This window comes from Spinacia oleracea, chromosome 4 (assembly GCF_020520425.1).
Source record: "Spinacia oleracea cultivar Varoflay chromosome 4, BTI_SOV_V1, whole genome shotgun sequence".
NCBI lineage: Eukaryota > Viridiplantae > Streptophyta > Magnoliopsida > Caryophyllales > Amaranthaceae > Spinacia > Spinacia oleracea.
The window spans coordinates 86,618,371-86,645,783 of NC_079490.1; the positions used below are offsets into that span (position 1 = coordinate 86,618,371).

Below are 27,413 nucleotides of genomic sequence, written 5' to 3' on the forward strand. Positions count from 1 at the left end.
CATAGCTCAGATATTCACCGCCTCTATCAGACCGCAGTGCCTTAATCTTCTTGCCTAATTGATTCTCTACTTCACTCTGAAATTCCTTGAATTTGTCAAAGGATTCAGACTTATGCTTCATTAGGTAGACATAACCATATCTACTGAAGTCATCAGTGAAAGTGATAAAGTAGCTGAAACCACCTCTAGCATTTGTACTCATTGGTCCACATACATCTGTATGGATTAAACCCAATAGTTCATTTTCTTTTTCTCCAACTTTAGAGAAAGGTTGCTTTGTCATTTTGCCAAGTAAACATGATTCGCATTTACCATAATCCTCTAAGTCAAATGGTTCTAGAATTCCTTCCTTTTGAAGTCTTTCTAAGCGTTTCAAGTTTATATGGCCTAATCGACAATGCCACAGATAGGTGAGATCTGAATCATCCTTTTTGGCCTTTTTGGTATTTATGTTATATACTTGTTTGTCGTGATCTAATAAATAAAGTCCATTGACTAATCTAGCAGATCCATAAAACATCTCTTTAAAATAAAACGAACAACTATTGTCTTTTATTAAAAAGGAAAATCCCTTAGCATCTAAGCAAGAAACTGAAATGATGTTTTTAGTAAGACTTGGAACATGGAAACATTCTTCCAGTTCCAAAACTAGCCCGGAGGGCAACGACAAATAATAAGTTCCTACAGCTAATGCAGCAATCCGTGCTCCATTTCCCACTCGTAGGTCGACTTCACCCTTGCTTAACTTTCTACTTCTTCTTAGTCCCTGTGGATTGGAACATAAGTGTGAGCCACAACCTGTATCTAATACCCAAGAAGTTGAATTAGCAAGTATACAGTCTATAACGAAAATACCTGAAGATGGAACGACTGTTCCGTTCTTCTGATCTTCCTTTAGCTTTGGACATTCTCTTTTGCAATGGCCTATTCCATCACAATAAAGACAGCTTGATGTGGACTTGTCCTACTTTGATTTAGCATTGCCCTTGGACTTTCCACATTTCTTGAACGGTCTCCTTCTAGCCTTGAGTAAATCTTTGGCTTCACAGTCCAGTATTATTTCAGCCTTTCTGACAAGGTGAACAAATTCTGCAACTGTTTCTTCTCTTGGTTCACTTAGGTATAGTTGCTTGAAGCGACCAAACCCACTGTGTAGTGAATTGAGCAAGATAGAGACTGCCATTCTTTCGCTTAGTGGTGTTCCTAGTAGACTTAGGCGATCAAAGTATGAACGCATAAGATCCACATGGAACCTCAGTGGGACGCCTACCCTCTGTTTAGTGCGAAGGAGCTGAACATGTGTTTCTTGGACCTCCATCCTATAACACCTGTTGGGAGAACTAACCTTTAGACCATACATTGATTCAATCAACTCATGGACGTTCAGGTCCCTGTCCTCCGTGCTTCCACGACTGATATCCCTCAGATTCTTGATGAGCGTAAAAGGTTCATAGGCTACAAACCTTCTAGCCCAATCATCAGGGATATTGTTCAGCATGAGACTCATAACCTTTTTGAGATCCGCATCCCAGGCGTAAAATCTCTCAGGGGTCATGTCTCTGGCATAGTAGCTTGGCATGGGATGTGACAGTACATACTCAAGTCCATTGAGTTTGACTATTTCAACTAGCTTAGCTTCCCATTCAAGAAAATTTGCCAGGTTCAGCTTGACCATAAGCTTAGAACCTATGATGATGTTTTGATTGTTGTTTGCCATTTTTAAAACTACAATTGAAAAGAATAAACAAATAAATAACCATTCACAGTTTCTCTTAATAAACTTAAATTCTAGCATACATGCATAATTCAATGTTTATTAAGCATTTTATTCAAGTTATGTGTTCCGGCAGGTGTGAATAAAATGATTCCAAGATCCTAAAATCATTGAAGAACTAAGCACAGTTTGTCGACTTAATCCTAAAACATCTTAGGTAAGCAAAAGCCTTTTGCTAATAGTCTAGAAACTATTCTTGGTTGATAGGTACGTCTAAGAACTTATTAGGTAAACCTATCGATTTTGCCACGACATAAAAGGACTCCTTACTTATATCATTGAGTTTCACCAAAACTAACATGTACTCACAATTATTTGTGTACCTTGCCCCTTTAGGACCAATAAGTAACACCTCGCTGAGCGAAAACTATTACTAGATTGATGTAAAGGATATCCAAGCAAGTGTATATTTTGGCATGGCACCTTTTAACTCAATTTTTAAGTTTGGAACTTAAGGCTCTTACTATGTTGGTTAGATTTTAAGTGAACTAAAATCCTTAATCATGCAACATAATCAAGCTTTTGATCTCATGCATTTTAAGACATATTTAAAAGCAATAAATAACTTAAAACATGCATAAGATAAATGTGATCTAGTATGGCCCGACTTCATCTTGAAGCTTTAACTTCAAAGTCCGTCTTGAAAATCTCCGTGGGAGGCACCATTTTCTTCAAATAGGATAAGCTATAACTAATTACAACTATTCAAAACGATCTAATCGCAACGCAAACACCCTACGCATTGCACGCCCATGGGCCACACGCACACAGCCATCGCTGGCCATGTGCGCGCAGCCCATGCACTGCGTCGCATCGCTGCTGCTGCTCTCCTTCGCAAGGCATCACGCGAGCTGGTGCTCGCTGCGCGCGCCAGCACTCGATGCACGCGAGCCATCGCTCGCTGCATGCGAGCCAGCGCTCGCTGTGCGCGCTCGCCAGCGCTCGCTTTATGCGGGCCTGCTCGTTGCGCGCGCTCGCCAGCGCTCGCTGCGTGCGCTTGCCAGCGCTCGATCCTACGAGCCATCGCTCGCTGCGCGAGGCATCGACGCTGGGCGTAGCACTCGTGGCACGCGAGCTTGCGCTCGCTGCGCGCGAGGCTTCGCACACTTGCGCGAGGCAGTGCGCATTGTGCCTGCTTTCGCCCTCGCCCATTCGTCCATTACTCACAGCCCACGACACAAGGCAGGGCTGCTGCCTTGTGCTCGTGCACCATGGCCTTGCTCATTGCATTCGTGCCGCATGGGCGACGAGCTCCCTTGCTCGTCGTCACATGCCCGCACTATACAACACCCCTTAAGGGTAACACGTAGCGTCCATTGCTTTGTGCGTGCAAGTTATATGAGCGAATCGCATAAAATTTAAAATTTTTTTTTTAAAATTAATGACAAATTAATAAATAATATTAATTTCATAATTTTAGGGCGAAAAATCGAAAATTTATTATTCAATTGATTTCCGATTAACATGGATTCAAGTCTAGGTCATAAAAATTTAAAATTTAACATAAATTTACAATTTTTATGGTGGTTTTTAATCATAGGTATCTAATTAAATTATAATTAATTATGAAAATCAAATTAATTCTAAATTATTCTAATTTTCAACAAATTAATCATAATTACAAATTAGATTGCATAATTAACAAGGCTAGGCATTCAAACTTGTTAAACATATACAGTAGGTCAATCAAAAATTCAAGATTTATCAACAAGAATCGCAAATATTTAATTTAACATCTTAAATTTACGAAATTTTGCATTCGAAAAAAACTAAAACCTTCGAAAAGTCATAGTTAGGCTTCGAATTTGAGAATTCTGGGTTCGGCCGAAAAGTACTATTTTTGTCAAAATTTTAGAATGCCTTTTACATGCGGAATTGACACAAAAATCACTCGATTTGGATGAGTAACGAAGAAACTGCCGAAAAACTGCGTACGTATAATTAAATAAACGCAATTTGCAATTAATTAACAATTACGAAAATTAATCACCCCTTTTAATTCTTGCAAATTTGTAATATTTAACCATGTTCATGAAATTTAGATTATGAAAATAATAAGAGGCTCGTGATACCACTGTTAGGTTATGATACATATGACAATTCATAAATCATGCGGAAAAACCATAAAGCCAGGAAAACATATTATTTACACATAATCATTTAGCATAGTTTAGATGCATACTCTTTGTTGCGTGCCTTCCCTAGCTGCGCCCGAACCGAACAAGAACAAGTCTTTAGGACTCCAAGTGTCGTCCCTCTGTAGATAGTCCACAGCACGTCCGGATCCGCCTTAAGATTGACCAACTAGAATCGCCCTTAAGGTACTCTGAATTTTCGGCACTTTATAGGCAATTGTATGACTGAATTTTGCTCTCAAAAACTCACTTTGAATACTTGAATGCTCGATGTAAATATGTGACCCTAGGCACCTATTTATAGAGTTATGGAAAAGGATTTGGAATCCTATTGAGATACTAATTTATTTAATTATAATCCTACTAGGACTCTAATTAAATAAACTAAATCTTTTCGGATTAGATTTAATCATATGACAAATCCCGGTAGCTTTAGGATTCGAGTAGCACACAAACACACACGCACGCACAGCAGCCCACGAGGGGCGCCATGCGCGCGCGCGCAACCCACGAGCTCGCAGCCCACTGCCGCAAGCCCACACGCTGCCGTAGCCTTGGCGCGCGCTGGGCCTGCCTTGCGGTGGGCCTGGCGCAGCCTTGGCTGGTGCGTTTGTGGCGCGCTGGCTTGCTGGGCGATGGCCCGGCTTCGTGCTGGGCCTTCGTCTGGCAGGCCTCGTCCGATGCTAATTCGTACGATACGCTTCCGATTAATTTCCCGATTCCGGAATTCATTTCCGATACGAACAATATTCAATATTTCCGATTCCGGAATCAATTTCCGTTTCGAACAAATATTTGATATTTCCGTTTCCGGAATTGTTTTCCGATTCCGATAATATTTCCGATTCTGACAATATTTCCGTTTCCGGCAATATTTCCGATTCCGGCAATATTTCCATTTCCTATAATATTTTCCGATACGTACCATGTTTCCGTTTCCGGCAACATCTACGACTTGGATAATATTTATATTTCCGATACGATCCATATTTCCGTTTCCGGCAATATCATCGTTTCCGGAGTATTCATTTCTTGCCTGTGACGATCTCAGCTCCCACTGAAACCAAGATCCGTCGATTAATACTGAACCGCATTTATTAGACTTAACATTGAATGCATACTTGGACCAAGGGCATTATTTCCTTCAAATTGTACCTGGGCTCCTTTCTATTGAAATTAATTTTTCTAAACTTATACTATTGGACTTAGCTGAACTTATCTTAACTTATCTGAACTTAATTGAACTTATCTTAACTTATCTTAACTTATTTTATCTGAGAAAAACTTTTTTTTTTCCTGAAATAAACCTATTTGTGTGAGAAAAAGTGTAGAAAAACTTATTTTTTTGAACTTATATTATATGAAGTTATATGAACTTAACTGAAATTAACTGAACTTATCTGAACTTAACTAAAATTATATGTTATTTTGTCTTAAATAAATGAAAATAAGTTGAAAAGAACAGAGCCTTGGTCAATCATTATTTTTCAATTTATCTGAACTTATCTGATCTTAACTCAATTTAACTTATTTTTCCTTAAATAAGTGGAAATTAGGTAAATAACACAAAGCCTTGGTGTATCTGATTTTATAAACTATACTACTTTATTTTTTGAACAATTCTTTGTTACTCAAATATTCTTATAAAAAAATGGTCAATATTTTTTATAATATCCGTGCGTGTACAGAACCTATTCTAATATATTAATATCTATATATAAAAAGACTACAATTGCACAGGTTATTTGTTATAGATGTTAAATATTATCGTAATTTAAATATGGATGTTATACGTACGTAGTGGATGATATGGATGTTATATATTTCACATGCATCAAAAACTTTTGTGTGCCCCCGATCTACGGTATTTTAATGTACATCCAAATATAAAAGTGAACAAGACCAAAGATATAAGTGACCTTATTCGAGGACTAAAATTACCTTACTCAAGGATAAATGTGACCCTAACCATTGAAAAAATGTGACCCTAACAATAAACAATGAAGTGCCCTAATCAAGAGTGATATGTCCGTTACAAGTTATAACTATGACCAATACAACACCAACAATGAAAACATACACCAATACACAAGTGTAATATAGGTAGTAGGCTACGTGGAGTTTGACCCCATGCCATGTACAATATTATACAGTGCTCTACCATTTGAGCTAATAGCCTTGAAAATAAGGTAACTTATAACTACAATAAAGAAAACTTATAACATCAATAAGGGTAATTAAAAGAACAGAACAGGTGCAGATAACCTCCCTCTTTTATGCCGCCAAACAATATATTATCGTAAATCAGTCTTTTTGAAAAGTTTGTGCAAACGCATATTTCTGAACAGAGCGATGCACCATTATTTGTTAAGACATAATCCGTATATTTGTAAACCATATCATACAATATATATACTAGAAACAGCTTCCACGACGATAGATAGGGGATCATTTTCCGGGGAAGAACGGTAGGCCCCGACGGATATGCTCCCTAGAGTTAAGAGGACGGGGGCCGGGGTCAACCCGGCGGCTTCTATGAGGAACGCAGCGAAAAGGCCCCAGTTGCTTTATGAACAACAGCAACATGAATGAGTTGATCCATACTCGGGACGAGTAAGCAAATTAGCACTCCCAACCTCTAAAAAATAAGAAAGATATGTCATATAAGGAGTATAACATATTCGTAAACCATATCATCCATATATCAAAAAAAATAAGAAAGATAATTGTCATATATAATATCATCACACTGTTGACTAATGTTGATATACATAAGTACGGAGTATAATATACTAAAAGAGAGACAAATCAGAGAGTGATATTTGTTAACTCCACATTAATTTCCTCTCTTTAAATATATTACGGAGTAGATTTTATACTTATTTTCCTAAAAAAGCCGACAAACGATTTTATGGGCCGTAGAATTACCTAAAAAATGTCACATGGTTTTTTCTCAAATTAGTAAAGACAAATATGGGCTAGTTTATGCGTTATACATGGTGATATTTTTTTGGAAGTTGGAACATATTTGACGTGATATTAGTGGACTTTGTATTATTTTATTGGTTAATTTTTTTTGAAAATATAATTATTTATATTAAAAGAGAGGCCAATCAATGAGTGACAAATGTCATCACCACATTGATTTCCTCTCTTTTAGTATATTATATAGATAGATTTTTTTCCTAAATAATATAAGTTCAGGTAATGTAATTTCAGTTAAATTCAGACAATAGAAATTCAGACAAAATAAGTCGAATAGAATAGATCTCAAGTCCAATACAATGGAGTCTAATGACCTGTTTACAGTCTTGGCCTCATGTGACTTGTGGAAAGTCACATGTAATTGGTACCCGCTAATTTGGTATTGGTACTAAGACTAGTATGATATTGGTATACCAATACATTACTAAGAAGTACCAATACAAATTATTTGTGTTATTGGTACTGACATAGACTATGTTAGTACTAAAAATAATTGTATTTGAGTCACTTATATCCATATGAACACAAGCCACTTGAGGTTTAGCAATCCTTTTCGAAACCGCCTAATTAAAATCCAATCTTTGAAATCCATATACAGTTATTGATTTTTACTTCCTCGTGATCAGCATCGTTCCAAGTTTCCAAACATCCACCTAATTATGGTTACAGATTTATGATAGTGGTCTCCCATTCATTTACACATTTCTCACTCCAATGCAATCCTTCTAACTTCCAGAAAAAATGGTGAACATGAATGTGTTAAGCTTCCTATTCCCACCACCACCATCAATCTACGTGACAGCTATGTCATTTATAAGCTTAGGTTCACTCGCAAATGCCGGTTTCTCTGAATTAAGGGGTAAACATTTGCAATACTCTAAGTTTTTGAATTGGAATCTTGCTAAGGAAAAAACCCAGAAAAATAAGATCATAATTTCTAGCAAAATTGGGATGGCGGTTCTTTATACTCCTGCCTTTTTATTTGGGGTTGCTTCCTTTTTTATTTTCCCGGATGAAGGTTTCAGGTTTTTGTTGCTTCGTCTGTCTCTTACTGTCCATTTCCTGAAGAGGGTTCTTGAGGTAATTTTTTCTTTTCTTTTAATTTTATTTTTTATTTCATGATTTTTGGTTTTATTATTGTTTGAATTGCCCTTTAGTTTTTAATATTCTGGAATTTAATTTAATATTGTGGCATGATGCCCAATCTAATTCTAAAACCATGGGCAATTCCATGGATTTCATGATTTTTAAAAAATTTCTGGTTATTGAAGAATGTTCTCTGATTAGTTAATTATGCAGACTTTTTTAATTATGTATGTTATTCATAGAGTAACTTTTTTTTTAGGTCTGACTAACGTTGAGTGGTTGAATCATTATTGTCCCTGATTCGCTAGTATGAGTTTGGGTGTCCCTGATTCCCTAGTATGAGTTTGGGTACAGGTTTGTAATTCCGCTACCTAATTAGCTAAATTAGACCAAAGAGGTACCATGTTCAGGTTATGGATTTGCTTTTTTCAGTTGGCGGGTCGTGGGGGTGATTAGGGAATTAGCAGACACTGGGTTGAATAAAAAAGAACTAGGAGAGGAATAGAGTTTTTTTTTTTTTTTTTGACAAAAGGACAGAGGAATAGAGTTGATGATGTCCAATATATATCCGAGTGTTCCACACTCAATTTTTTGTTCATATGCAAAAGAGATTCCCTTATGGTTAGGGCATTTCTAAGTGTTGTGTTATGAAATGAAAAGGGATTTTGTAATAAATTTCACTTGTCAAAAACACTGTTTCAATAATTCACACTGTAATCATGTCAACTGTTGTTATGGAATAGTTAGTTGTTAATTCGCTACATTCTCCAAATAAAGCGCACTTAATAGATTGTCTTTTAAACACTAAATATTGGTGAGAACGTACAACTAGCTGTTCAGCTCCTTTTTACACAAGGTCTTGTTATTTTTTAGCGAGAATATAGCCCTTGCTAGATCACTTGTCCATAGTGATTTGAAGCTTCATTAAATTTGCTGATCAAACTTTTGGATTTAGTGTAACATTGAATAGATGAATCTAATGTATATGATAAGCGACTTGAGTGAAGAACTATTGTGTATCATCAAAACATGAGGTGAATTGATCTCTCCAAGTACTTAATGGTGTGCGGTAGGGAGATTGTTGTCTTTGGATTTTAATTGGCAGAGGCGTTGTTATATTAGGTGCCTATACGGTGATTCTGAAGGTGCACTCTAGTCTTCAACAGTTGTCACTAGGGAGATTCAATTGACTATTTTAAGAAGCCTGTTTAAGAAGGGTATGAAACATGGTTATTATGATGTCGTATAAAGTGTAGACTGCCTATATGTGTGGTCAGGTGCTCAGGTCAGTGCTTTGCAATCGATCTTTCTTGTGTGATTTACACATGGTGTCATAGCGTGTGAGTATATGGTTAAAGAGTTGTTCAGTTTGGTCTGATTAGGTTGTTCTGAGCTTTATTCTGCTGCGGGTTTCCTTCTATAACTATATCAAATTCATACTAGAAGGCTCTTTACCTTCTTGAATTTCCCTTTTTATTTATTTTTTAATATTATACAGGACAATGCCTAATCTAATTCTAAAAGCATGTGCAATTGATTGGATATCATAATTTTTTAAAATTTTTATTTTGCTTCTTTTTTGTATATTGAACAACATTATGCGTCTAGTATTTTCCTCGTTTGACTATTGTAGTCAAAGTGTAGTGATTTTTAACATAAATTTAACAAAGTTTAGTGATTTTGAACATAAATTTATCAAATTTCAGTGATTTTGAACATAAATTTATCGAAGTTTAGTGATTTTGAACATAAATTTATTGAAGTTTGTAACGACTTGTTATTTGAAAATTAACAGTTTGAGATCTACATTAGAAACTATTTTCGTAAGGTTATCGTGTCAATAGTTTTAAGGTTTTAACTACTATAAAGTAATGATACAAATTGATTTCTTCATGTAGCTTGCACACACACATCACATGTCTAATGTCTAATTTGATAAAATTTGATTATGTTAGTCAAATGAAGCCTAGACATTTTGAGATGGAGGGAGTATGATGGAATTTCTTATTATTAGCGAGTGAAAACGGCCAGATCTTTTGAGATGGTTGTGGTACTACGTTTTGTTGGCGTACTTCAAATGGCTATGGTGATACTTAGGGGCTTGGATCAATCTATCTTTGATCTGAGATTTAGTGTGCTTCGGAGCTGAAGAGATGGGATAGAGGAAAGTGGTAATAGAAATCTTATTGTGACAGAATCAGAAGGTTGCTATCCGGAAAGAATCAGGAGCATTTCCTTGTTTCTTCGGTAATAGAGCTGGCTGTCTTTGTGGCATCTAAATTGAATCTATAGTATAAGTAAATCTATCGGGAGCAGGAGCAGGGTTAATGTGGCCTTGGTGGGGGCACAATAATCGCTAGAAGTATGCTTGTTTAACCTCTAAGTGCTTGTTTGGTATGAATGTCGGAAAGGGACTGGAATGGAGACGAAGCGGAAAAGGTAACGTTAACCATTACTATTACTGGTTGTGTATATTCTGGGAGAGGAATCTCTTACGTATGTTGCTGCTGCTGTTGGTTAGAACCAGCCAACCATCAACCATAAACTCTGCATTGTAGCAGAACAGAGGAAAGCACCAAACCAACATCATAGCAGCCCGAAGGAGAGAGAGAGAGGGAGAGAAGAGAAAGAAGGAGATGGAGAGAAAATGGAGGCAGAGTTGTTTGACGGGAAATGTTAACCGTTACTACTGGGTTTTGACCGGTAACAAAATGGAGGAATACGTTACGGCCGAGTAATGGTAATTGTTACTATATAACTCTAACCAAACATCCCCTAACGGTAACGGTTACTTGAATCTGTTTCCAACCCCAAAAAAACCCATACCAAACATCCTCTAAGTGTGTCCCAGACAGAGGCGTTAGCGCTACTGTGGCCTGTGGATACTGGAGTGGCTGATCTATTCCTGAGTCAGCTTTTGTATCGACTACTACTGCTCTGTAAGGTAATTGAAAGTGCAATCAAATGTTATGTCGAGGTCCTTAACATTATTGGTGAGATATTAAAGAATCGGAGGGGATGATTGAAAGATGGAATTAAGTAGGACCCCTAGATTAGTAGTGCGTCTGTCCTATGCTATGGCAATGCCCGCTGTGGATGCCAGAGAACAGAGGTAGACTGGGATTTTGTGCTTAAGATTATTTTCTTGTTTCCATCTATCTCTTGATATAAACTGAACAATATTGCCCCTAATTTACAATATGCCGTTGTTATTCGCTAATAAACGTTATAGTATCAAGATGGAATCCTGTCATTTTGAAATTATGATCATGTTTTGGGAGAATAATTCAGACAGTAAAATTACAAACATGAACTTTTTGAACTATTTATTAATATATTTAACTACCAAGGTAGAGATTTCAATGATAGAAACAAAAGATAATGGAAAATAAATGAGATGGAGTACTGTGTAGATTTTATGTCAAAGAAATTCTCATTTCCAGCTGATATTTATCGGCTTGTACACTTTGCTTCAGTTGCATGCCTTTTATTGTTCTTTTCATTATTTTAATTAAAATATGACCAATTTTCACTCTGCATTAGTTTTACAACATTGCATTATCCACAAATTCCTTCTTTTTATTTGACTTTGTGAATTTCTTGTATATGAATACTGCTTGTGGTAGTATCAGAAACAAACCAAACACGAACTCAATTCAGCACCTATGCATTAAGCAAGAATATGTAAAAATTACTGATAACCGAAAAAATAAAGAAGAAAAAATGAAGTTCATACGTTATACTACGTATTACAGAATATAGAGTACATTAATCCAACTTCTTAAAATTACTGAACGCCGTACTACTACAAGGGCATCCAACAACCCACAAGTAGAGGATAGAAACTGAAATTCACAAAAAGGACAAAAAAGAACAAAGATATAAAAATAAAAGAAAGAAAAGGAAGTGATGAAACTTTGTGTTCCACTAGTTATATGCTTATGTACTAGATCTTTTCTGCAAGTGTGTTCTCTGATTAATTACTTACGCTGACTCTTGTTTTTATATTTTTCCAGTTACAGAGTGTTTTTTGGGTGTCACCAATGTTGAGTGATTGAAATAGGGGAGGACGGATTTTATTTTTATTTTTATTTATTTTGAAAGTGGTTAACTGTAAAAGACACTTTGGCCTCATTTCTAGCTGTAATTACTAGATTCTGGGTACCCTTGCTAGAACTTACACACCGACAAAGAGAGCTAACACTAGAGATGTCAATGAGCCGATACACTAGTGAACACAATGACATACAAAAGCGTCATCTTTGGCAACCTTAACAGGACTACAATATCAATATTAGATATACTAACACCATACATTACTCTTTTTCCTTGGGGTTGCTGAAGAAAGCTTCTGAGGGGGAAGTGACACTTTTCCTCTTCATTCCAATATAGTTCCTGCAATCCTGCATTGAGTTAGGATGACATATTTTTGCGGCTTTTTTGAAGTTTGCCTTTTCTTAGCTTTCTTCTCTTAAGGATGATATGAATGAGATCCGATCCAACTAGCTGTCTTTGGAGTGCGTACTTCTCACTGTGATATCCAAGCAACTTGAAGTGAGCTGACTGGAGGGGTCTAACAAATCTCCACCAGTCTCCATTTTGCCACAAAAGACTCCGCCTTGTATTTGCAGTGAGATCTCTGTTGTCTTCTCGAGGTACCTTAGATGACACATACCAAAATCTTTTCTTTCTCATAATTTTCTTGGTTTTGCTTCCAGCAGACTAGCGTTAATGATGTGCAATATACATCCGGGTGTTCCATGCATACTGCTTACTGGCACTCATATTTTTTGTTCATTTGCATATGAGAAAAAAAATAGCCTTTGGTGTATCCGTGTATAATATAGAAATGTCCCTAGGGTTCGGGTATATCTAAGAGTCATGAAATTACAAGGTTTGTAATGAATTTCACTTAGAAAATTTTGTTTCAACAATTCACCATGTATCTCTAAGATATAGTGAAATTCACTAATTACCCTATGTTTGGCAATCGATGTCAACCGTTGTTTGTTAGTTGTTACTTTTGTATTTACCATGTACTTCTTAGATTTTCTATAGTATACACAATGCCACTTAACGGCTAGTTTTTCAGACACTTAATATTGGTGAGAAGGTACAACTAGCTGTTCAGCTCCGTTTTACACAAGGTCTTGTTTATTGATGAGAATATAGGCTTTGCTAAATCACTTGTCCAGGGTGATTTGAATCTTGGTTAATTTTACCAATCAAACATTTGGATTTAGTGTAACATACTAACATGGACTAGATGATCCTAATGTATATAATGATAAATCACTTCCATTCACCAAAGGACAACAATCTATCATAAAAAACATGATATGAATTGGCCTGTCCCAGTATGTAGGTGTGCAGTAGGGAGATCATTGTGTTTTGAAATTTAATTGGCAGAGGTGTTGCTATATTAGGTGCATTTATGGTAATTACTTTGGGAGATCAATTGACAATTTTGAGAAGCTTATTTAAGAAAGCTTTGAAACATGATTATTTTGATGTCCTATAAAGTATAGATGTATAGACGAACTGTGTGTATGGTCAGATCAGTGGTTTGCAATTAATGTTTCTTGTGTGATTAACTCATGGTAACAGAGTGAGGGTTCAATCAATGCGGGGTGTGCGTGGTATTGGGTTTGATGAGGTTGTTCTGAGTTGTATTCTGTTGATTATGATAGGAGTACTCCAAAGAGTAATAACGGCGTATTAGTATATTGATGAAATGGTGGATTATTGCTTGCTAATGTGATGAATTCTTGGGACTTGAACTAATGGAATGTGCTTTGTAGGTGCTGCTTCTTCACAAATTTGGTGGTAGTGGAGTTGCTCTTGATGCGGCAATCCCAATTGCTCTTAGTTACTTCCTCTCCACGGTGACAATGATTTATGCACAGCATCTATCAGGAGAATATCCAGAGCCATCTGTTGACCTGAAATATGTTGGAGTTGGGTTGTTTTTGGTGGGAATAGTAGGCAACTTGTACCACCATTACATCCTTGCTACATTGAGAGGAAAAGGCGAGAAAGAGTATAAGATACCCAAGGGAGGTTTATTTAACTTAGTGGTTTGCCCACATTATCTGTTCGAGGTGTTGGGGTTTGTGGGTGTTTCTTGCATAGCCCAAACACTATATACCCTCGCCTTCACCGCCGGAACTAGCATGTATTTGCTGGGTAGGAGTGTTTCTACTAAGAAATGGTACTTGTCTAAGTTCGAGGACTTCCCCAAGGATGCCAAGGTTATTCTTCCATTTATTTTTTAGGTGTACTCTAAAAAATTGTGCCATAAGTGTTTTAGACTATGCTCAATGGTTGAACACCAACATTCAGCATAGTAATTGTTTTGTATATATACACAAAAGGATAGTTGGTTGGACCTTATGATCCCATGTTCAAACTTGCCAAAGATTTATTTATCTTCATCAAATATATTTGTGTAATTTTTCAAGGGGATTTTACTCGTTTGTGTCAATTAGGTGGCATGCTTTTGTTGCTCTAAGAAAATTCAATGAAATTGATTTCTTTTTTTCTGTAGCGGGGTGGCCAATAGTCGTTAGTTATCTGTTGTTGTCTTGACAGGAAGGTAGGAGCTTTAAGCCCTGTTTCATTAGCACCCTCTCACACAAACACCATTCGGCGAGGGGAGGGGGACGGGAAAGCTACCGTACCAAATTAATGGTTACACTTCTTTCTTGAGCCATAACAAAGTAGAATTAAGCAACAATTTCAAATACCTACTGGAAGAAGAATGGTGTTGTTCCCTAACAATGAACAAAACTCACAGAAACTTGAGCACTTTTTTTTTCCTTGAGCGAAAGAACAAAACTAACAGATAGATGATTAGTCGAAAATATATTATGAGCTTCTATCATCTTGGAGAAAGTAAACCCGAAGCTTGGCCCTACTTGTGGAAGTAAAGTTAAAGTAAAAATTAGCTAAACCTAATCTATAACAAACAAAAGTCAATCTTTACAAATTTACCAAAATTAACAATCTTTGATTTTAGTAGTGTTCTCAACAGATAAAAATGTTTTAGCATTTTCAACAAACAAAAATCCGATTAGATTTGGGGAAAATGTCTACAAAAGAGTGCTTGGATTTATCCATAGTTATTCTTTATATCAAATATCCTATATATTTACCAATATTACCTTCAATTTTGATATACCGAGTATTTGGAAAAATTCTCAGTTTCAGTAAAATAAATATTTTCAACTACCTATGAAACATGAAAGTTCAACATTTGCCTCAACGAAACATAATAGGTTGATTGCATGATGTGCATAGAACAACACAATTTTAAGCGGGCGCAAGGAGCAACATATAGTATACTACTAGTGTGTGGCCCAGGCGTTGCCCCGGTGTAGGGGATTTTTTTTGATCTTTTTCTCGTTTCCTACAATGGGGGGTTTGGCACGCGGCGGTTCGTTTAGAGAACCGTTGAATTATTTTTGCACTTCGAAGGAGTTGCCACCAAACTTATTTTAGGTCTCGTTTGGGAAGACCGCACAATGACTCTATTTTTGGATAAGGCCTTGAATCCTTGAAACGGATGGGTGAGATTCGGGCTCGGGAACGAAAATGCTTATTCGGCGAGCTTTAGAAATATTCAAGTACGTTGGCACAACATTGTTTCGAAAATAAACCCTAAGATTAGACTATGTGGGTTTGCAAATTAGAACAAAATAGAATTTCTAATTGTACGGTCGTCACTTTGCTTTAAAGATTGATTTAAGGAACCTAAGGCCGGTTTGTCCAAAAATATCTTCGTTAAGCGTCATGTAACCTTTGTATTTTGTTGTATTTAGCATGTTGGTGATGAAAGCGATAAAGCACATAAAGCAACATCACAATACTAAATAAAGTGCGGAATTAGTAAATACAATACCCCCTAGAAGAGGACTAGGGAGTAGGCCCACATTGCCTAGAAATGGACTAGGCAAGTAAAGGTGCGGAATTAAAATTGCGATATTGAAATTGCGGTATTGAAATTGCGATATTGAAATTGCGGTATTGAAAGTGCGATATTGAAAGTGCGATATTGAAAGTGCGATATTGAAATTGCGATATTGAAATTTGTACTTGGGCACATGAGATTCGAACGCCAAGCGGCTCCTTAAAAATAAGTGCGCCCGACACGAATTCAAAGCCAAAAATATCAACTTGGGAGAGGTTGCTCAACCCAAATGTCCTAGATTTTGCATATTGAACTTGAAATTGATAGCTTGAATATTGAAAGGTTTGAATTTGAAAAGATTCAAACTTTGAACTTGAAATGATTGAAATTTGAAAACTTGAACTTGTATGTTGAAATTTGAAGACTTGAACTTGTATATTGAAAAATGGAGTTTTGAATCTCAAAATATTAAACCTTTAAATGCTAAAAGGTGTCATCTTTGATTACTCCATGTTTGAAGGTGATTCTAGTTCAAAGAGATGAATGCAAACAACTTTGAACATCCTAGAATCTTGAAAGTTTGTATTTTGTATTTTGAAAAAGTTTGTATTTTTGAAAAAGCATGTATGATTGTTGCAAGTGGTGTTTTTTTATGACAAAAAAATAAACACCAACTTGCTAATCATTTGAAATCAAAATAGCATGATTAATTGAAATGGGATTCGGATTTACCTAGTTAAGCTTAGGCTCGAGCTCCCAATTGCTCTTGAATTTAGGACTTTTTGTATGTGTTTTGAAGAGTTTTGAAGTTTGTATTGTGAGGAGTAATGTCGGAATTACGACGTTATATGTGTTGTACTCCCCTTTTTTCGAAGGAAATGAGGGGTATTTATAGGAGGGAAATGGTGCAAAACGCCAGCACACGCCAGCGCCTGGTGTCAGGCCAGCGCTGGGCGCTGCTGACGTGGGCTGAATGCCGCCAAAAAGGACGGAAAGATGCCGTCCTTGATTTGTCTTGTATGGGTGTACCTTCGTACGAATAGTACGATGTTTGGCACGTAGTGTTTGCTTGGAGGTTAAGGCTTGAATTTGCGTCTAAAAACAAACCTTTCTCGGGTTTTTGAATTCCGGTTTTACGGGGCGGGGCCCGGCATGCTCGATTTTGTGGGTCGGCGCCGGAATTTGACTTGCCTTATATGATTTTGAGTGGAAAAGGCGTAGTAAGACCAATGGGATGGTCCACAAGTTGAGATTGAACTTGGATTTTGAAATTGGATTTTGGAAGTTGTATTTTGTACCGAGTTACGGGAGGGGAACGGCCTCGGGGATTGGATTTTGGATTTCGGAGGTATTCTTAGCAATTGGGATTTCCGCCTAGAGTTACTCCAATCGCCTAACAAGGATAATGGTTTCGTCATCATCCCAAAGGGGAGACACAAATTAGGTGTCTACAGAAGCCCCCACTTTGACTGAGCGTTCGGTTAGGAAAGCGCAAGTCAAAGTATTTCGAAAGGGACGGAGAATGGTCAAGATGTTCTGCAATCGAGACCACTCTTTGTACGCCGGTACCTGCACAAAACAGGCGTTAGAAAAAGGATAGAGTCTACCTCGGTGTGGTTGGTGATGACTTCGATTTGTACTTGTACTTTTCCGCCTTCAGTTCAGGACGGAGCTTGGCATCGAAAATTTGAATTTTTGAATCTTGAATTTTGAACTTTGACACCCGGAGTTAATCCGTTGGGATGTGCTTTGCTGGGGATAAGAGCTTTTTTATTGGCCTTTAAAATTTTGAACTTTGACTGACTTTCCCGGAGCTTGGGTCCGTTGGGAGTTGGGCGCCTGAGTCGTTGTATTTCTTGGACTTTGTATTCTTGAAATATTCATCTATTTGTACTTGGAGATACAGGTGTATACCCGTATTTTCGATGGATGGTTCGATGCGACGTTTGATGCTTGGTGCGGAAGACCGTAGCAGCAAAGGACATGCAATCAGCACGGGAGACCGCGCGCGGCAGACCTGCGCATGCAGCAGGTCAGCGCACGACGCTGGGGCGGTGCCTGGCGCTGGGCTGCACTATATAAGTGCCCCTTGCCGTGCAATTTTGAGGCACATTCACTTGAAATTTTTGCTTCTTTTCTCTCAAAGGTCGACTAGCTTCTCCCCTTGGTCTTGTTCTTTCCTTGTCCATGTAAGTTTTCATGTTTTGCTTATGAAATAACTCTAGGATTGCATGTAGTTTTGATTTTCTCGTACTTTGAAATGATGCTTGTATGCTTAAGCTTCTTGAATCTTGTAGAAAACTGTTTGATAGCCACTTGAACTTGAACTGTTGGAACTTGTACTCTTGAATTTTTGAACTTGTATCTGCTTTGGCATGAATAGCCTAGGCGTTGATGTAGAACTTGAATACCTGCTTCGGCGTGGATAGCCTAGGCGTTGGTGTAGGGATTTGAATACCTGCTTCGGCGTGGTAGCCTAGGCGTTGGTGTAGAAATTTGAATACCTGCTTCAGCGTGGGTAGCCTAGGCGTTGGTGTAGAACTTGTACCTTAAATTAGAGGTCCACTGGGGATTTTGTTTTGAATTTTTTTTGACTTTTCTCAGGCTAGTCTAGGATAGCCCCCAGTTTAGAATTTTGACTCTTTGTATGCTACTTGATTTAGTATGCCTCATCATACTCGGAGAAAGCTCGCTGAGTCGTATGTGGTTCGAGCTGCTGAGGAAGATGCTTCGGATGATGAAGCGGCTGCGATAAATGCACCAGGTGGGGGTATGGTTCCCTGGGATGCGCCCGCTTTCCCTGGTGCTGGTTGGACCCCTCACTAGTGGAAAAAGGGTCATTTGCATCGCACTTTTAAGCACATTTGCGTCGCACATTGTGCGTGGCAAAAGATCTCGATGCAAATGACCCTTATTTGCGTCGCACATTAAGCAAATGTGCGTGGCAAATGACTTTTCAGGCACCATGTTGAAAAGTCATTTGCCACGCACATTAGCTTAAAGTGCGTGGCAAATGACTTTCAGGCGCCAAAAAAAAGTCATTTGCCACGCAAAATAGCTTAATGTGCGACGCAAATGACAATTTGAGCGCCAAAAAATTAAGTCATTTGCCTCGCACAATAGCTTAATATGCGACGCAAATGACATTTTTGGCGCTAAAAAATTAAGCCATTTGCCTCGCACATTAAGCTAACGTGCGTGGCAAATGACTTATTTTTTGTTTTTTTTTTAAAATTGGTTTTTTAATATTTTATTGGAAATTCCAACATGATCGTCTTTGAAAGTAGACGCTTCCCAATACCGGGAATACATTTATAAATAATACCTGTCACAATAGTTTACAACGTAATTAACGTTCCCAATAAAAGGCAATTAAATTCGTCATAGATCAACCAACATGTTACAACAAACATAAAATTACTACAACAAAGGTATCTAGCTAGAGATCGAGTTCATATTACAAATTAAGCTAAAAGTCGACATTGTTCATGAAGTATTACATGTCCTTAAGAAAGTATTACAAATTAAACTAAACAACTTAAGGAATGTTTTCAAACTTATTACATGTCTCATATGCATAGTTATAACTTTCTAAGACTCGTACTAATCTATTATTTCACATTTAAGGTGGACTCGTACTTATTGCACGCATCGCGTGCACTACATCTTGATCCAGGGATGAAAAACTCAGGCATGCCCAACGACTAACAAATGCGCTATTAAAAAAAATAAAATAAAATAAAAGGGGGCATATTAAAAAAATAAAATTAAATAAAAGGGGGCATATTAAATCAATTAAGAGTACGTTATTACAAGATAAGTGAACTAAGATGCTATTTGTATACAAAGAAATCATCAGGAAAAAAACAGCATAAGACGTACTCCCTTCGCACATAGAAAATTTTCTATATTCCTTTATGGGATATGACTTAATAAATGATTAATGATAGAAAACCACATGGAAGAAAGCCTCAAGAGGCACCTGCAGCAACACTTCTAATTGTCTTAAGATCAAAGATTTCAATCCAGTAGCCATCAGGATCATTTATGAATGTAATTCCTTTCATTTTACCTGCAAATGAGGAACCTTCTTTTTATTCAAAATATAATAAATAGTAACTCCTAATGTAGAAGCACCCTTGAACATTCAGATCAAATTTTATCATTAGAAAAATACCAATCAATCCTAACAAATAGTCGTAACTGGACACTCATACAATCATACATTATAGGTTGCTAATCAAGGTGACCCATTTTTATCACAAATCTCAAACCCATTGCAGACTTGCAGTCAGTTTCCCAAAGAAAAAACTCACAAGATATATATCCAATAAATTATCACAAACACAAGCTCATTGAATCAAAATTCATAAACTCTCAAAATTCCTTGATAAATCCATAAATCAAAACTAAAAAAACTCATATGCATAAAGAAATAGTTTGACAAAAATAGAACTGTCTAACTATTTCAAATTCGAATAGTTGCTTTATACTCAACATATAGCCATAAGATCAATCTCTACCAGAAGTCCAGAATAGCAGCTTGGAGTGCTGCGACAAACACTTGAGGCTAGATTATCAAAATATGGACGAGCTAACTACCTGTTCCAAGTACTGTTCCAAGTACTCCTGGGGGGACTTGATGCAACGAATAACAGCTTGGAGTGCTGTAACAAAGTCCTTCTCGTGATCAGATCCAAAACTTGTGGAAATCAGATAAAATTTGTCGTTAAAGATGTCATTTTCCAGTTTTCATTTCCAAAAGAAGGACAAATTTCTAGGCTTTATTCTTTTATAAGTTCAGACGAGTTCTGATATGGAAAAACATATCAGAAAGTTCATACAAGGAAAAATGATAAGAAAATCAAATTAATTGACATATTTTTGCTTAAATAACATCCAAAGATCAAGATTCAAGAATTTGCATCATTTCATAATTTAGAACAAAAGAAATTAGTTGCTTTAACCGTAACTCACCCGAGATAAACGCATGTATTTCCTCCTAATCTTGTTAGCCCACAATTTCTTTTGCTTTCTCTGCAAAAATGAAAAATCAAACATCCCACTTGTGAAAAAAAACCCCAGCAATTTCTTTCATCAAGTTGGAAACTAAAGAAAAAACTTACAGAATTGTCGTTGAAATTCTCAGCCTTCACCTCTTTTTGTTTACCCTGCATGTAAAAAGCACCCAAATTTCACAATCAACCAAAAAACAACAATTCAAATTAATTAATGCCCAAAAAATGCAAATTTAACAACTGTTCAGTTAGAATTATGATCAAAAGTACAGAGACATCCATGAGAGTACCTAACACCATACATAAAACTACAAGCAAACTCTCTCTAAGCTTCGTAGATTTATTGGTGCTCGGTTATACTAGAATTGATCTCATGTGGATTAACAAGACAAATAAAGATCACAGAATTCACTTTTTTAGTACAACGAGTTTATATGGCCTCACAAGTCTGTATACATCCTATGTATAACCTCAAATGACATCGAAACAGTAATTCTAGGTTTCCAACAGGCTGAACAATATGGAATTCTTGAACTACCAACAAGAAACCCCATAAAGCATATGCGAACAAGGTATGCAAAATAAATTATTATTAGTGTGATTGATGACCATATCAATGTTTGTCAGGAACAGAAAAACGATTGAGATCAGCTAATTGACAAATCCATGAATATAGAGTCGACTTCACAAACAGAGAGATAAAAAACCTGAATACCATCGACACCCAGTTAACTAACTCACTATTCATTCACTGATATATTCCATTTTTCATGTGATACTTCTCAATATTTATTAGTCTACTCGAGCTAGATACAAGAATGGGAATTCCACAATACTTCTTATAAACAACTAGCTTGACATTTAATTATCTCTAATGCTGAAAAGTGGGCAAAAAGGCAGACTGATTCCTCACAATTGATACATTTAAACACAACTCTTAGTGGATATATCAACGAAATTCTAAAGCAAAACTCATACCTTCTCCTCTGACGTTACTGTCAACTGGACCATAATCGGGTATGATAATCAAGTGAATGCTGCAAAGCCACAGAAAACAACGAAAGACAAATTGCCCTATAGAAATCAGAAATTAATTAACAAAAATTAAATTCCTAGTCCTAAATTGCCCTAAATTCAATCAAACAACAATGTAAACCTAAAATTCCCAATCATACTATCTCTGTTAACCAGTGCACACTTAACCAATTAAACACGTACATCACAAAAGGAGAAGCAAATCAAACAACAATGAAATCACAAGCTAATTAATCAAATCAAGCAACAATTAAATTACTGAAAGGATTTTTTGTCATTTAACACCTTAAAAAAACTGGTTTTTGTAATTTAACACCTTACTTATTTTTTATTGTTTTTAAACACCTTAAAAAACAAAAAAATTTAGAAATCAACACCACTTGACAATTTTTGTTAGAAAAAACATTAGTTTTTAACTATGCTAAAGTTCGCAAGGCATGATATGGTGGTAAACAACTCCTTCTACCATTAAATTGTGCTTTGGAAGTTATAGCATGATTAAAAATCAATGTTTTTTTCTTATGGAAATCGTTAAGCGGTGTTGATTTATAAATTTTTAGATTTTTAAGGTGTTTAAATATAATAAAAAATAAGTAAGGTGTTTAATTACAAAAACTAATTTTTTTAAGGTGTTAAATCACAAAAAATCCTTACTGAAATCAAATTTCCAAATTTTATTTAAATTTTACTTAATTACCTTGAAATCCTGAAAAATTTCACGGACAATATGCTGGAATGGGAGCTCGCAGATGAAGAGGACACTTGCAGATTTCACTGTTTCGAAAGCCCAGCTATATCCCTCTTTCTCTCCCCACTTTTCTGCAATTTGAAGGCATGTACCGGTGTAACTCGGGACCAACTCAGTCTGAGTCGACTCAACAGAATGCCCCAAAACTCAGCCCCACTTCCACCGCACCCAAGATGAGTCGTCGCCGATTCATCCACCTCAGAGCTGGAGTTTTCAGAGAACGCGGCTTGAAATCTGGCTGAAGAAGTCATCGCTTTCAGATCTGGGGTTGCCTCCTTCGTATTCGCTAAGCTTGAATTTAGAAACAAATATGAGAGATTGGGATGATTTGGTGAGAGGAGACTTTGAAGGGAAAGCTCGATATTGATTTTGAAGGAGAGATCGACAGAGAAGCTTTGGAGTTTCAACAATGGAGATCTGGAAAATACGAGAGAGAAAGAGTTGTACAGGGGAGGCAGGATATGTATGAGAGAATAGGAGAGAAAGGGAATCTGAGCAGGTAGACTGCGTCGCACCAAATAAAAAAAAAAAGGAAAAGGTAATAATTAAATTTTAGAAACCGAAATTATCGTACATTCTTAGGTGGACACGCAGTGCATCGCAGATTTACAAATCTGCGTGGCAAATGACTCTAGGATGCTCCTAGAGTCATTTGCCACGCAGATTTGTAAATCTGCGACGCACTTGATTGAGTCATTTGCCTCGCAGCTTTGTTAATCTGCGATGCAAATGACTCTGGGGGGCATCCTATAGTCATTTGCCTCGCAGTTTAACAAAGCTGCGACGCAAATGAGTAAATTTATGCTAAAATTTGTTATTTGCATCACATGTTCAGAATGGCGTGGCAAATGCGGGGATGCAAATAAGCCTTTTTCCACTAGTGCCTTCCGACCTGGTGTTTCGGCCGGATTGGCACTTGTCTCAGCGGCCTCGCGCTGGCATGGTGAGTCTTGTACTGTGTTTCGAATTTGTACTTTGTATTTGTATAGGTCTTGAGCTAACTCGTTCACCTGTAGGCCGACGGAAAGCCGTTCCGTACTTACTGGTCCTTGGTGGAAGTTCAGAGGGCCTTTAAAGCTCTCCGTGCTGATGAGGAGGCTATGGAGATTTGGTCGCAGATGGGCCTGGCCGATTTCTAGCGCACCATGGGAGGTTCCTCGAGGAGAACGGGGAATAAAAACCGTTTGTGGGCTTTGTTGGAGCTGTGGTGGGATACCACCAACACTTTCCACATGGCATGGGGGGAGATTACTATTACCCCTCTTGAGTTTGCTATGATTATAGGTCTTCCTTTTTCTGAGAGGAATGTGACCTTCGATTCTGAGCTGACGTGGCGCTCGGCCGCTGCCAGGGACTTGCTCGGCCCTGTTGTTGACTTGTCAGAGGACGACTCTCACGCTTCTGTGACGGTGCTTGTGGATGCTATCCGTGGTGAGGGTGTGTCCGCGGAACAGAGGGTTAGGCTCTTCCTCCTCGTCTTGGTTAGCAGAGTGATTGCCCCGAGTAGGAACAGTCGGGTGCATATTAGCTTCTTGTCCGCACTGAGGGACTTGAGAGATGTTCCGAGTTATAACTGGGGTGGTTTGGCCTATAGCCACCTCTTGTATGAAATGAGGCGGGCCTCCCGGACTGCACTGGGGAGTGACCCGAGCATGGATGCTCTGTGGAGCGTGCTGGAGGTATTCGAGACTCCTTGTACTTTGTACTTTGTATTTGTACGCTTGTATCTTGAACTTGACTGATGTTTTGTTTGTTCCTTGAAAGATTTGGATCTATGAGCACTTCCCGACTTTGGCGCCGGAGCGTACTAGAGATGCGGCTTACCCGTATGCTGCCTCTTGGATAGGAGCGGTGCGCGTCCGTGCGTCCTTGGCGGCTTCTCGCAGAGCTTGGAGAGTTTTGCCTGCTGATAGGGTAATCTTTTGTACTGTTTTGCTTTCTTGTATTTGTATTTGTACTGTTGCCTGAGTTGTCTGCTTTGTAGGTGGTATGGCGTCCTTTTGCCAATGCGGTTGTACCTGCCTCAGCTGCTTGTGCCCAATTCCTGTCTTGGCGGTGGGTTTTGCTTCTAGGGCTGTACCGCCATATGTGGTATCTGGGGGAGCGAGTGTCCCTAGAGCACAGTTCAGGGGATAGACTTGTCCCCAAGGATCCGCCGGAGTCCATGCTGACGTTGGATGAAGAGTTGGCCTGGCTATATGCGGAGGTTAGGGGCGAGGCTGTTTGCCGCTCTTGGAGGGATTTTGTACACAGGAAGGGGAGCTGTGATGACTTCCTGAGGAGGTTGGCTCCACCAGTACGCTTTGTACTGCCAGTGAGCTTTTGAACCTTGTATTCTTGTATTCTTGCATTCTTGTATTCTTGTATTGATTGCATGATTGTATGATTGTATGATTGTATGTAGGAGGAGGAGGTTGATCCTGAGGACATTCCTCATGCTGATAGGATCCTCCTCTATGAGAACTCGGACGGGGAAGAGGTGGGGGAGACCATTCCTTGGGCTTCTCCTCCGCACCGGAAATCATATGATGCTGTACCCGAGCATTACGCCCCTGTAAGTACTGTTGCATTTTTGAAACTGTTTGTAACTTGTATTTGGAAATTGATCTTGAATTTTGTATGCAGGCGCCTCGGGCGAGAGTGCGTCGCTGGATGCTCTTGCTTGATTCTTGGAAGAGGCAGTGCGCCAAGCTGACCCGGAAGCTTTCTGGTCGGAACAGAGAGGTACCTCACTTGATTTTGAAACTTGTATACTGGAAATTCCAACTTGGGAAATTGATTCTTGAAATTGTATCTTGTATAGGAGCGCCGTCGAGACCGTAGGGACTCTGTTGACAGGGAGCCTCAGGCGGAGACGTCCTCGAGACAGGAGGGACCGAGATTTGAGCTGGGACAGGGGTCCGGTGTTGGTGCTCATCAGAAGCACTCTGATGTTGAGTGGGGAGCTTCCCCTTTTGTACATGTTGACCCCACCAGGCATTCATTCGGAGGTGCTAGCGGTTCACGGCCCTTTGTTCCTCCTTCCGGCTACTACTTCGGAGGAAGTGGTCCTCAGCCTTGGGGTGCAGGTTCATGGGCTTGCTACGCGGAGATGGATAGGATGCGCCAGGCTCAGATGTATGGGTCGTATCCGTATATGCCGATGCCGCCGCCGTATCAGTATTCCTCCCCTCAGCAGGGAGTTCATCCCTCCACTGGCACACTTGGTATCTCGGAGCAGGATCCTAGTACCCCTAGGACGGAGATGGATCAGGAGCTGGAGCGCCTTAGGAGGCGTAATAGGGACAAGGCACCTGTGGTTGACGTCACTGCTGATGACGACTCAGACTGACCCTGCATGGTAGCGAGTTCCAGCTTGCCTGGGTTGATTTTGTATAGGCTAGATGTATTGTATTTGTATGGATTGAAACTTGAATTTTTGTGTGGTTTGTATGGTTTGTATGGTTTTGAACTTGAATTGGTTTGTAAAATTTGAAGATTGGCTTTTGTATGTTTGAAATTGTATGCGTAGTTTGCGTAGTGTGTGCCTTGAAATTTTGTAGCTATATGCATGCATGAAAATTTTGCCAAAAAAATTGAAAAAATTTGCCCATTTTTTTCGGGTGTATATACCCACTATAAGCCCCCCACTTTGACTGAGGTTTTTTGGTTAAGAAAAAGCGCAAGTCAAAGTATATTCAACTTTTGCTTATGCATATGAAGACTCGACTTAGGACGCCGATCTAGGACTAGAATGCTTGAATTTTGAAAAATCGACCCGAAATCTGACCGAAGCGTTGATCCGGACTGCTTGAAATTGCGCGGCTTGTGGCTATGGAATCTTGAATAATGGAGGTTGTACTCTGCTGCCCGAAACACTAAAGAGTATGTACTCGGAGTCATAAGAGAGGACGGTGGCCTGGTCCTTAGATGCAGGCCCCTGCGCCTGGCGCCTGGCGCCTCTGAATTGTCGTGCAAGCCGACTTTTGTATAAATAGGGAGCTTGTTGGATCATTTCTTGCATATATCCTTCCCTGCTATCATTGCATACTGCTTCCTCTCGAAAAGAAAAGAAAATATGGTTGTGTCTTTTGAAAGTGCCTTGAACTCGTGGCTTGGTTCGCTAGGCAAGTTGGAGAAAAGGGAGCTTGATGGCATGCATCTTGGGGTGCCTGTCTCTTTCCGATTTGTAAAATTGGATTTGCACTTCATTCTTGCTGCTCTGGAGGCTTGGGACACGTATCATCATGTCTTCCGCTTTGGAAATAATGAGGTATGTCCCCTCCCTGAGGAATTTAGTGCCATATTGGGGTGGCCCTTGATGCTGGAGCCATGCATGCCTAGTGTTGAAGAACACTTTTTCTTGAACTTTGAAAGGTATTTGGGCCTGAAGCCCCCACTTTTGGGTGTTGTTGTATATGGCAGAGGGGTGGATTTGTCCCTCTTTGTCACGTACTTTGCTGGGCTTGATGTTCCCAAAGTTTTCCGCTTGAGAGCCTTGAGTTTTTGTATATTTGCTCGCTTTCTCTTTTCGAAGCAGGGGTTTGGCAATGGTGATGCCTCCCTAATTGAGATTGTAGAGCAGTTTGCTAATGGTCGGGACCCAATGCCGCTCGTGATTGGCGAAACATTGATGGGCCTTGACATGCTGAAGTCGGACCCCTCTTCATTGCCGTCGGGAAGTCTGGTATTACTCCAAGTAAGGATCTGGAGCCTTCTTTGTATTGTTGAACTTGTACTTGTA

At 38.6% G+C, this 27,413-nt stretch overlaps 2 protein-coding genes across 2 annotated transcripts; both read left to right on the plus strand.

Moving 5' to 3' along the window:
- The first annotated feature begins 7,493 nt into the window (after positions 1–7,493).
- LOC110784541 (uncharacterized) lies at positions 7,494–14,526 on the plus strand. The gene is made up of 2 exons (XM_021989002.2): positions 7,494–7,974; positions 13,782–14,526. The coding sequence occupies exons 1-2, from the start codon at positions 7,636–7,638 to the stop codon at positions 14,253–14,255; spliced, it is 813 nt and encodes a 270-aa protein (XP_021844694.1). The 5' UTR covers positions 7,494–7,635; the 3' UTR covers positions 14,256–14,526.
- A 10,795-nt stretch (positions 14,527–25,321) lies between these two features.
- On the plus strand, positions 25,322–26,185 carry LOC130471408 (uncharacterized). Its single transcript, XM_056841507.1, has 2 exons — positions 25,322–25,414; positions 25,494–26,185. Exons 1-2 carry the CDS (start codon positions 25,343–25,345, stop codon positions 26,019–26,021), a joined length of 600 nt encoding a protein of 199 aa, XP_056697485.1. The 5' UTR covers positions 25,322–25,342; the 3' UTR covers positions 26,022–26,185.
- Positions 26,186–27,413: the final 1,228 nt, after the last annotated feature.

Coding starts and splice junctions, on each gene's coding strand:
- LOC110784541 (XM_021989002.2), top strand. CDS start 7,636: ATGGTGAACATGAATGTGTTAAGCTTCCTATTCCCACCACCACCATCA. Junction 7,975..13,781: donor TCCTGAAGAGGGTTCTTGAG/GTAATTTTTTCT, acceptor TGTGCTTTGTAG/GTGCTGCTTCTTCACAAATT.
- LOC130471408 (XM_056841507.1), top strand. CDS start 25,343: ATGCTCTTGCTTGATTCTTGGAAGAGGCAGTGCGCCAAGCTGACCCGG. Junction 25,415..25,493: donor TTTCTGGTCGGAACAGAGAG/GTACCTCACTTG, acceptor TATCTTGTATAG/GAGCGCCGTCGAGACCGTAG.